The following is a 12,594-nucleotide window of genomic DNA, read 5'->3' as shown; positions in this document are numbered from 1 at the left end:
AAATAGCTGTCTGTACTTGGCAAGTAGGTGAAATAATTAAATAATGACATTTAAAATGTTTATACATTTTAAAGCAGTAAAACATTATCCTAAATAAAAACTTTGAATTAGTCAATACTATTTAGGAAGGAAATTATTAATTATTTTACACACATTTAACTATATCAAATGAAAAAATAAGTAAAAGATCAATGACTTCCACCCTGTTGCAATTTGGACAAACGCAATACATCTGGGTGACTTTTTGTATATTATCACATGAATAACTAGCACATAGCCTATTACAATTATTATCCATTTCATATGAAACCAGGTATGCTACCTGGGAACAAATTCTCATTAGTTTAACCAAAAGTAATGGATCTGACCTCAACGGACACTCTCACCTCTACATTACCCAAACTCTCTTCAATCCCATCTTCAGTCATGTGGAACAAAAAACAACAGCCTCTGGTCTTTAAAAGGCCTGAGTAGAAAGCTAATGTTTTGATCAAATTCCAGACGTTTAAAAATAGTTTTTGGGAGAAGCAGAGTTGGAGCCCAGGCAAAGTGAAAGCTATGCCAGTTAGCGCCAATAACTAGAATTCTGAAACAGCCAAATACGCTCCATGTTGTACTGCGACCCATGGAGGCAAACAGATGAGAACTGAATTTCATCTAACCTGTTGGATTTTTGCTTAATGTTTGTATATTCTGACTTGTCTTTGAGCAGACGTATTCAGAGAAATTCAACCTAAGAAATGATAGTGTGTTGAACGTATTCAACAAGTACAACATTAAAGGGGGTTACAATGGTAATGTACAGTACATAGATTGGGTGTGATGACGGCTCACTGCTTCAGATAGGCGGGTATGTAATATGCGTGTCTATCGACTGAAATAGTAGTTGAGTCATAATCCCATAAAGCCTTGCAGCATAACATGTGTGACTCTGCTGTATTTCACCATTAATTTATTCGTTAGAATTTATAGGGATTATGACTCATATTATTTCAGTCAATGTGAAAGGCAGTCTTGACAAGGCGGTGGTCATAAAGCAGTGATGCTGAACTCAGTGATGGACTGAATGCTCCACATGTAAATGGAATACTTCACCCTCCCTGACCTGCCCTCACATCTAAAAGAAAAATCTGATTACAATCACCCACACCCTAACCTTAACCTCAATAACCAAACCTTTGTGCTTAAACATAACATAGCTCTAACACCTAACCAGTAATAACGTAACTCCATTCCTAACACTATGCCTAATTCTTACCCTTAACCTAAGCCTTAAAGACCTTGTGCAGAACAATTTGTCAAGTCTTACCATCATCATTATTTCTACTGTGGCTGGTATCAATTAATCAAATAATATGGCTAAGAGTGCAAATACTGTTTTTTGGTCTTGTTTTTAGTGTTAACGAGCTGTCAATAATGCAGCTGGGACGGTGTCCCAAAATGTGGGCAACAAAAGCCCATGGACACCTTGTTTGAATTGTGCAGGACAGTATGAAACAGGAGCGAAGCACCACCTACATCTGAAATTCTGGTGACGTCCCTGGAACATTATGTATAGCCAACTGTAATTCATTTGTATAGCTTATTGTCCACGGCACAGCAGAATGTCACCATATATAGTAGATTTGAAGCACAATAGGCCTAAATATCATGTAAAATAGCTGCCCTAATGTTAAAATTAACATGAAGAGTTTTCCAGACTTTTCATTTTGTTGCGGAATACTTGCCCTCCAATTGGCTAAAAGCTGTATCATGTTTGAAGTACATGATAGTAAAATAAGTGATGCGCACTTCATGAATAAGTCGTTATTTTTGAATTACTATTTTCACTGACTCAAAAATAAGAATTTTTATTGTGAGCAAATGTGTTCATTCAAAAGGATGGCAGCAGATCTCTACATCGTCATCACTGGTTTCATACAGAGAGGGCTCATAATTCATGCCGTTCTTGGCCATTGTGATGCACGTCTCTCAAACATTCTATGGCCCTGTAACTTCAAAGTTGCAGAGAACATGGACGGAATCATGGAATTCTAGCATAAACACAGATTTCATAATAAAAGAAATAGTGCATAAAAAGTGTCAATTTTTTATATGAAAAATATATTTCTAATATGGTCTTGTGAATCTGGAAGAACATTGAGCTCTGCAGGCAGCATGCGTTGTTCCTTGTCACACAGCAGCGGGGTAACAGTATTACTTGAAACTTGTTCTCACTCACTGCATAGCGTTACAGTCGTGAAAAATATTAAAGCGCTCCTCCATTGAATCAAAATTAACAGCTGAGTTTAAGTAATTTTTTTGGCAGAGGCTCATATTCCACAGAAAATATGCTCACAAACTGAAGGCATGGGAGCATGCTGATAGTAACTGAGAGCTTATTCTAGGGTTTTCAAATCCGGTCCTGGAGGGCCGAAACACTTCTGGTTTTTGGTTCTACCTGCTAGTTTATTGCCTACACCTGGCATCTCAGGTCTGAATCAGTCCCATATTGTTAGTAGAGGCCAGAAATGTTTTGGCACTCGAGGACCGGAATTGAATAGTCCTGGCTTATTCCAACAGGTTTTTGTGCGGTTGTCACATCGTAACCCGCAGTCCCAACGGTTATGTCCTCGGTGAAGGTGGATTTAGGGTCATAAAATACGGTTTAGATTAAGGGCGCGTGGGTTCCAGACAGGTTGAATGACATTGCATTTTTCTGCAATAAACTAAAGAAATAGGCCATAGTATGACTCTCAGCGTGAACTACATATCAGCTGCCAGGCAGTCCCTCACGGTTGTGCAAACAGCGGTAGATCTAAACAACGCTACACATACTGTTTTAGGGATGCAACCACTATTCAAATAGAAAGATAGTCATTGCCATGACTACAGGCGGGTATGCAATATGCGCTTCGTAAATCTTATTAGGTTAAAGGTCGTACTGACAGTCAACTGACATACATTAGGCCCTACATTTTGGATTTCACATGACTGGTAATACAGAAGCATCCATATTAAAATGACTGGGATATTTCAGCTCATGAAACACTGGACCAAGACTTGATATTTTGTTTATATTTTGGTGCAAAAACAACTCCACATAGACTGTGAGAAATGTCCTTTCTTTCGACTATTCATATTATTGAGCCGTTTATGCAGAGACTTACTGCTTATCATAATAAATCAACAGCTGCAGACCATAACTGTATGTTACAGTTACAGCATTTTCTATATTAGCGGATTAAGGGTCAGGTCCCGGCTTTATAATTTTCCTTCATTCATATAGTCTGACGTTGGTCGGTGGATTATTTGGAATTATGTGGATGAAAAAACACAACTGACCCACGCACCATTACAGCCTAGGGTGTTTATATGAAGGTGTGATATTTAAACCAGAATCAACATAAAAATTTATATAACAGAATTGTGAAAGAAATGTGCGAATGGTTGAGTGAACAATTTAGACAAACAGAATGACTAGAGGATCCAAGTCAGATAAAATAATCAAACTTTGTGTTACAATAATGTACGGTTGAAAACTTTATTATAAAATGTAACATATTCAGATATTATTGAACATAAATATTTCTTATGGAAAGATATTCAAACCGATTTAGGGACATTTTGACAGCCCTACATTTTAGTTAGCATAACTAACTTTTCTCCTAACTCTAACCATAACACCTGACCTTAACCCCCGGCCTACCTATACTTAGCAGCCTTCCTACCATTAGCTTGTCACCTAGCAAACATTAGCAACAACAAATTGTAATTTGTAACAAATTAAAGAAAATAAGGCCTCCACCAAACACGGCCTAAAAAGAAATCCAATAATTCTAGTAGTAAGGGTTGGTCCCTTGGCCTACAATTGCAGCAAACACTTATACTGCATTTACATATCCAGCAATACAAAAGTACATAACATTTTCACAACATTAGGACTGCATTTGGCATGGGAGCTGGGACTTCCGTGGATAACGGAGAGAATTGAGGAGAAATAGGGGAGGAGAGGGAGAGGCTGTCTCAAGAGAGGAGGTGTGCACACCACAGTTGTTTTGCAAAACTTGGCCCTGGCCTCAGTCCCACCGCCATATATGGCAGTGTTTCTCCCCACTGGCACATCGCACCCAGTGCTGCGAGCGAGTAGAACAGTCACATTTAAAGACAAATCGGAAAGAAATTCAACCTCCAACGAGTCAGAGCACAGCTGGAGCAGAGCAAACAGTAAATCCATGGAACACATGATTTCCATCGAGACAGGAGAACAGCCAAAAATAGATATGGTAAATAAATGGAAATGCAGAGGTTAAACTTGGTCCTCAGATTGAGGAGTAAATTCATAATTTACCCCACTTATATGCAAGCACATAAATGTAACAATTTTAGCAGGGTAAATGACTCCAGCGTATGTTTTTTGCATCAGCCTCATTTGAGTTCTACCATTAATGAATGCTAATATAATCTTGAACAAAGGGGTTAACCTTACACAAAATAAAATAAATTCAAACAATGGGTCTTTTATCCATAGAAACCTCAAAGTCCTCTTGTTAGCACCAACTATATTTGGCTAAAGCAGAAAGAAAAGAGAACTGGAGCCTGTTACTAAACATTTACTCAATCTATTCTCAATACAAAAAATATATGAATATCAACCAGATGGCACCATCTATGCCGGCTCATGCCTGCGTATGTCATGCTCAGGTGATACAAATCACACACCCAGAATTTAACCGGCCTATTTCTGAGGGCATGTGGATTTATTCAAATTAACCTAAGAGATGAATAAACAAAACATGCCAGAAAATAATACCTGGCTGTCACATTTGAGACTTGTGAGCATTAAAGGGTAATCCACACAAAAACCATAAATCCCTATGATACACGTAGTGAAATATTATAAGAAAACAGTATATGATGCAACATTTTTCTGCATTTTCATAGTAATTGTGATTAAGAGAAGTCATGCGATTCAAATCATTCATGCATACAAGTGTATTTATTTATTTTAACTATTTTCTACAGTGCAGAATAATAGTGAGGACATCACAGCTATGAAATAACACATGGAATCATGCAGTAACTTAGTGCACATTTAAAAAATACATTTCATATTAGTAGTCACTTTTTGATTAGATAACACTCTTGACATTCTCTTAACTAGCTTGATAAGGTCGTCACCTGGAATGCTTTTCCAATAGTCTTTAAAGGCGTTCCCACATATGCTCAGCACTCGTTGGCTGCTTTTTCACTCTATAATCCAACTCATCCCAAGCCATCTCCACCATGCTTCACGGTTGGAACAACACATGTGGACATCATACGTTCACTCACTCAGCATCAAACAAAGATTCCAGTTGGAACCAAACATTTCAAACTTGCACTCATCAGACCACATACGACAAACTTCCACTAGTCCAATTTCCATGTCTCATTGAAGACCAAAGTTTCATATATTATAGAGTTACTTTTTTATTTATTTTTTAAATGTTCCTCAGAACGAAATAAACTATGTTTAAAAGTAATTGTTCATTTTAAAGAAATACAATATTGATGTAATAGAATTTTTTTTTGCCATGTATTGAGAATAGTGAAATTTCTTTGATACATTATTGAAGATCAAAATTCTGGTACCACGACAAGTTAGCAACCAAGTGAAATAGGTTGAATAAATTTGTTGAGAATAATGTTGAATAAAAACCAAACTGCAATCTGCTCTTTCTAGACAATGTTTTGGATGTATCACTTGCCTAGGTCTGATCTAGCTTATATTACCACAAAAGGCATGCACGGATGCGTACTTTGAAAATTCACCAGAAATAGTTGCAACATAATCGTAAACAGTTTTATTTTAGGCTTACTATTAAATAGCTACTGAAGGTTGTAGCCAGCGAAGTGTTTGTCTATTCGGAAACAAATCCTAATGCATAGTGTTTTGAATGTGCCGAGATTCGAATGCGGGACCTATTGTTTGCAGGTCTGCGTCTCTAACCACAACAATGGGTAGTCACTCAATCACTCACGAGACATTTGCTCTTTTTGGACAGCTCCTCTTACACGGTACGGCAAAAAGCAGAAGAAAACATACCAACTGCTTTGTTCCATGGTAGTTGGAGGAAGGAAGTACATTAATCTAATAATGTGCTATGTGATACATTTTTACAAAATATATACTTCGTCATAACGATATAGACAGATGTGTTCTAGACAAGTATGCCTCTAACATCTACTGACTGATTTGGCGAACTGAACTGAAGGTAATTGTTTTAAAAGCATCATGAAATGTGAGTGTTATCCCACATCTCGATTCCCAAGAAGCACATTGACATGCTATCCCATGATTTTCAGATTTCACAGACAGACCACACAGAAGTTAAATCATTGTGAAACAACAATAATGGACCATAGACTTTCCCCCTTTTAAACATTGTTAAATGTCATAAGCTGTATGTGGATCATGACACAAACGCATCTACAGCAACACACTAATAGAACTATTGATCTAAGTTACTGGTGTTGAACTGGCTTTGGAAATGCACACATTCAAATATTCAATTTAAAAGAATGGAGAGAAAAATGGATTGAGAGAAAAGTAAAAGGGGAAAATGTAGCAATTCATATTCACTGAGTGCCATATATAGCTCTGACTATTTACCCAATGAGATAACTTCCTTGAGGACAGTGAAAGGGCTGCTCAGCCAACTGCAATCAACTGTGTATAGTTAGGCCTATCTTAAGAAATGTCACTTCTTTAATGCTGCTAGCCCTGAGAGGCTGGAGTCAATGTTCTTCCTGACATTGGAGACTGAAAACAGTTACCCAGTCAGCAGTACTGCTCTGCCAACTAAAACTGATCATCAGCGGGACTGGGGTCTGGGGGGAAACACAGCAATCATTGATGTTTCGCTACAAGCCTCCATGATACAGCATGCCTAATGTGCCTACGCTAAGCACTTTGAAAGGGTGAGCCCTGGGATGGTATTAGAAAACAGTACAGGAGCAGAAACATAGTACAGGAATGTCACCTTACTACATAGCTTTTCTTAAGTGAAAGTGTGTAGCAGGATTTTCACACTTACCAGCAACATGCTCAGCTCATTCATTATTTTAATCCTTTACACTTGGACAGGCCAACATGGACAGGGCTTAATTGAAATGTTTGTTACAGTGGAAATAAGAAAACCCATATGCATTACCATGTTAGCAATTGAAATTAAACAGTTTGGCAATTATGGGAAATTATAGAGAAAAAATATTCACCCAACAATACTAAAGTTCAGTCTAATGTATTTTGTAACAAGATACTTCAGAGCAGTTGTAGGCAAGATTCTGAAGTCACAGGCCACTATTTTGTATGGTTGGTGATGGGGGAGGGACAGTAACATCATTATTTTTAAATAAATGCACACAGCGCAAATATTTTCACACTGCAAAAAGTATTATGCTTTAAAATTAATATGATGCCTGGATCAAAACAAGAAATGACTATGTAATGTCACAGCCTGTGTGATAACATACCTATATTAAACAGTTTTTTGGCTGAATACCAGGGGATCTCAGTGTTATTTAAAAAAAGAACAAATAGTATTTTGTATTAGCTTTTACACGTTTGTTCTTTATTACATTAGCATTTTAGTAATTTAGTGTCCTGAGCAACTTCTAGCTACAACTGCCACACCAGTTAAGGCACATTTTAGATTTGTCTTAGGGTTTTGCAATAGTTCTTTTACACATAACCACAAGACAAATTTAATATGCATTTTCAAAATAAAGAAATTTTCCCCATCTCTGGATAATTTTAAGACAAAAACAATGACAACTGTTTGAGTGAGCCGACTACCTAGAGTTTTCCAAGTCCCAACATTCCTCTCCACTTTGAGAACTGTCATTTTAATGCACTTATGACTTCCAGAAGAGTCAATAATGCAGAGCTTTCTTTTGCTCTCCAAGCTGTCCTCCTACCTTATGATCCATGCCTATACCATCTCACATTCCTGAGGAATATGTATAAATATTTATGGGGACAAAACACCTTGGTTTGCGAAGTATTTTTTTTTATAATGTCCACTATTACATCCAGAAAACTTGATGTATGCTCTGTCTTTAGCATACTAGCCATGTGCTTTTTATGACTGTTACCAAAGTAAAATGTAATGTTTTTGAAGGTATGGGTATGCATTGATGCATCAAACTTACCTGGAAAGTGGGACAACATTGGTTACACCATTAAATACAGCTCCGGAAAAAATTAAGAGACCACTGCACCTTTTTCTTTCCTTTCCAAAAGAGTCAAAAAGGAAGGTTTTGAGGGAGGAACAGAAGCGTTCAATTAGCAGTGGTCTCTTGAACAGAAGGGTTAAAATTAAAAGACCACTGCTAATTGAACGCTTCTGTTCCTCCCTCAAAAGCTTCCTTTTTGACTTTTTTGGAAAGGAAAGAAAAAGGTGCAGTGGTTTCTTAATTTTTCCTGGAGCTGTATAATAATTTTAGACAGGGCATATTTATATTAAATCAGATTATTTCAAATGGAGATGGGAAGCTGAAGTGCTATCTAGTTTTCTGTTTCAGCCAAAGGTCAACTCTCTAATGCTCTGCTATCATCCCTTAAAATGATAATGGGACCATTGAGGGTACCAAGAAGTCCATTGCTCTAAAAATCTATCAACACCCTTGCAAATCTGTGCATGTAAATCTTCACTTCTGAGGTCTATAGACCATTTTAGGCTTTCAATTGCAACATACAGAGATGTGTCAAGAATGCATTCAGGTGTGTTTTCTGCAAAGAACCATGTTGACAACAGACAAATGTGGCTCATTCACAGGGTATGATGTCATCTTGTAGCTGTACATCAGTGATAATAAACAGTGTATAACATTGACTGAAATTGTTAAAAAAATTGGCTTTCAAAGTGCATCATTTTTGAATTTGCATTTGAAGTGCAAAAGTGAGAGAAGAAAAACCAGCCAACACTGCAGATTGGATCCTGATGACCGACTGGTTACCTGCCCCTAGGCCTTTAGGGAACACACCCCCACACGCTCAGCTGCACATTTAAAGGCAGCCATCTGATCCAGTTCACATTCTGACACAGCAAAATGAATGCCATCTCACTCCTGCAGTGAAGAACTCAGGGAGGATTCTGCAGTATTCGACAGGTCAGCATCCGTTAAAACAAAGCTTACACACTCCTCTCTGTGTTTCTCTAGTTTCCACTTTTCTAACTGGATAAAGGGCACACCTAATTTAGCTGGATGCTAATTAATATGTACTCTATTTCATTGCTTACAAACCAAACAGTCCATCAGGTCATTCACATTCACACTGTTCAGTTCTATAGTAAAATCATGGCAGTTAACTGACAGTTTCCAGGTTGCATTCCATTGTATAATTCGCCTATTTAAAGTGGTAGCCCTGCACACTGAATGAGACCACATCAAGGATGGCGGTGTGATAAGAGGAGCTTACTATTCCTTAATATTCTTCGGCAGGACTGCCCAAAAACAACCAAGGGACATGTTTAGGCCTATTCTCATACAAAGCATTGAGTGCAAAAAAGAATAGTAGGAGGAAGAAAATGTTTACAGAAAGGACATAAAATCACCCATGCATTGTTCTGCTGAAGCAGTAAGTCTTGTCTGGGATAACTGTATTTAAGCAGCTTTTATAGGTGTTAATGGTTGTCAATGACTAGGTGCATAATGTCCATTAGCAAATTAAATTTAAAAAAATTAAAAAATAAACTAAATTGTGGGTATACCGGGAGATTGGTGCTGATGGTCACAGCATACAGAAACCGGTCAGAATGCACCAATGCAATGCATGATGCTTGTCCTCTGTAGCAACTCCTTTGCAGGCGATAACAGTAAGAGGCTAAAAATGGCTTGGGAGGAGAGAGGGCTAGAGGATACAGCTTGTTCAATCCCACACATGCTTCCCACTCAACTTCAGTCTAGAACAGGCATCAGCTTTTGTTATCTATATCCTACTCATTCCCAGCAAATGAACAGTTTTATAGCTTAAATTCATTACCTGCATATAAATGATATATTCTTTCAACAGACAGATTGTTAAATCAGCTGGCACTTAAAAAGTTGAATTCAGCTATAGAAAACAGCTTGACAGTCACAATGGTGACTGCAGGAACATTCTTTATAAGGCCTAAAGTTCCTAATAGGTTTAAGGTTATTCATTATTGAATATTCAGTGCGTTTCCATTTTCTATATGCTGTCAATCAGTGGTAAAAGGCCTAAAAATGTGCATTTCATTGTCAGCCTACACCCGTTTCATTTATATATGAAGAATGGTTTGAGATCTTAATTGAACAGACGAGGGTCATCCGAAATTGCAAAGCACTAACCTAGGCCTCTCAGGGTAACTCATACGTTCTTATTTTCCTTTTAAACACTTAGCTTTGAACGATAACCCAGCCCTCTCTTTGGTAGTTAATGTCTATAGCCTACACAAGCGCGTGCCTGACATGGCGTTGGTAACCGTCAGGCATGGTGCCAAGCTGGACAGTGTCCAGGCGTAAGATCGCTTAAAGCGGAAGAAACGTTTCATGAAAGTATCCTACAGGAATTCAATGCACATTTCCCACTAATCTGCCTAATCTTCAGACAGACTTAATGCAGATAGCCTTAGCTTAATGCTGTTTTGTCTGCTGCATCATATGCCCTTACGTCAATATAAAACGCAAAGATCAACTAACTCCTGGCTGTATATTCCCAATAAGCACGCACAACTTTAGATTACTTGTCAAAATTGAAAGGGGAGTAGTCTTGATAGCGTTAGCACATCGTCAAGACGTCGCCCAGACATCAGCATAGAATGTTAAGTGATCAACAATCAACAAGCCGTCTTCCTAATCAGCAAACGATCCCCATTGGAAATGTAGCTTAAAACTACAAAAGGTATCATGTATGGTCTACATCGTGCCTAGGGTTGGGCATGTATAGGCTATTTGCTCTATCTGGATTACAACTTTTTGTTAAACAATTCATGTGAAACCTCAACTACCTGTCATCTGAAAAGCGGTGCACACTACTATACCATAGCCCAGACATTGTCACGGAACTGGGCCTACACATGGTGCTGAAAAACGTAACGACACGGGCTTCTAATTTTAACATAAAAGATAGTCAAACGGGCCTAGAGTCGAATTTCTCAAGTACATGTTAATGACAAGAATCAGCATAAATTGGTGGTAGGAAGTCAGCTAAACCTTGGCCAGTTGGGATATGATTCGTCTACAATGTCGAAACGTGCAGAATGAAGAATGACACAGCCTGTTGATGTAATAAAGTTAGAGCTACAATGTAAGGTATGGTGTTGGTTGTTTCAAAGTGCGCTAGGGAAAGAGCGTGGGCCCTATTAATAATTAATAAAATATTAGCAGACTTACGAGTAAACTTTCCAAGTTTATCGCAGATCTTGGATCTTTGATCATGGACTCCAGCTTTTTCAACCGGTTTTCCATCCTTCTCTCTGCACCGAGCGACATGTTTGCGATTGATTAATGCCCGTTCCTTTTACATATAAAACGAGCCGTATGAGAACTCCGGGTTTACATGGGTAAAAGTCTTTTTTTTTTCTTGGGCAATGGCCGTGGGCCTAGCAGCCTCCGACTCGCCGCCCTCTGAAATCGGCTCGGAATTGCACTGTCCACAATGAAGGAAAAAATTATAATCCACCGTAAAGAGAAGCGCGGCTATGCAAACTTCCCAGTTAGTATGGCCAATATTTTGTTTCAAGCAAATCAAGATACAAATGTATAGTACTCGTACTCCATAGTAATGTTTTCTGTGATCCACACGGCGATTAAGTTTGAATTGTGAGAAGTATCAGCAACAGGGCGTTTTCTTTGCCCCCCTCCCCTTCTCTTCTCTTTTTGGGCGCTCTGAAGTGCTTTGCTTCAATTTCAAAAATGTGTTTCCAAAACAGACCAGTGTTCAAAATCCAACGTTTAGAAACTCTCAAATTACATTGAGTGTGTGAGTGCCAAACTAGAATGTCTTTCGTCCTTGCACGATGAACGGTGTGAAAAACGATAGGCTATACTACCAGAACTGCTCTTCACCTTCCATGTACTGTAAAACTATTTCGGTGTTTATCCTTGCAAGACCAAAAAACTAAGGTTTATCGGAATGGTGGATTCCTCCCTCATACGTACGTACTCCACTTCCAGAGCTATCTCTCCTCCCTCATCAACATGCAGACACCGCCGCCTCATTTACCCATAAGCCTTCTCTGTCTTCTCAAGTCTAGCTCGGTCTAGCGTAGGATGTATTCATGTCGCGCTTCCGGTTTCAAAACGTTTCCTTTGAAACATAAACCGTTTACTCCGAACGCTCGTGAGTGATGTGTAGTTCCGCATCGGATCTTGTACTATATTTTTCAAGATGTTTTCCATACAGTCTGCAACGCCTTTGGAATAAGTATTAAATCACATGTAATGCTTTGATTCCATTACTTCAAGTGGAGTTCTTTCTACCTAATATCAGCCACGTTTTGAGAGATACTCGACTGAATTATAACTGCAGTTAATTAACAAAATGGAAAATCAACGGTGTTTAGCGCAGTTTAAAGTAAACTGGTTCTTACGTTACAAAACGTT

General features: G+C 38.3%; 1 protein-coding gene across 4 annotated transcripts in view; it reads right to left on the bottom strand.

The window, feature by feature from the left end:
* The window catches only part of rock2a (rho-associated, coiled-coil containing protein kinase 2a), a 34,938-nt gene extending 22,714 nt beyond the window's left edge, over nt 1-12,224 (bottom strand). For all 4 annotated transcript variants that reach the window (XM_010903534.3, XM_010903532.3, XM_010903533.3 and 1 more), the window contains exon 1: nt 11,383-12,224. In XM_010903534.3, coding sequence (XP_010901836.1) covers nt 11,383-11,481 — 99 coding nt within the window. In that variant the 5' untranslated portion in view covers nt 11,482-12,224. The remainder of the gene's footprint in view (nt 1-11,382) is intronic.
* Nucleotides 12,225-12,594: the final 370 nt, after the last annotated feature.

Source organism: Esox lucius, chromosome 15 (genome assembly GCF_011004845.1).
Source record: "Esox lucius isolate fEsoLuc1 chromosome 15, fEsoLuc1.pri, whole genome shotgun sequence".
Classification (NCBI taxonomy): domain Eukaryota; kingdom Metazoa; phylum Chordata; class Actinopteri; order Esociformes; family Esocidae; genus Esox; species Esox lucius.
The sequence above is the reverse complement of the archived record's forward strand: the minus strand, read 5'-3'. Positions and strand labels throughout refer to the sequence as shown.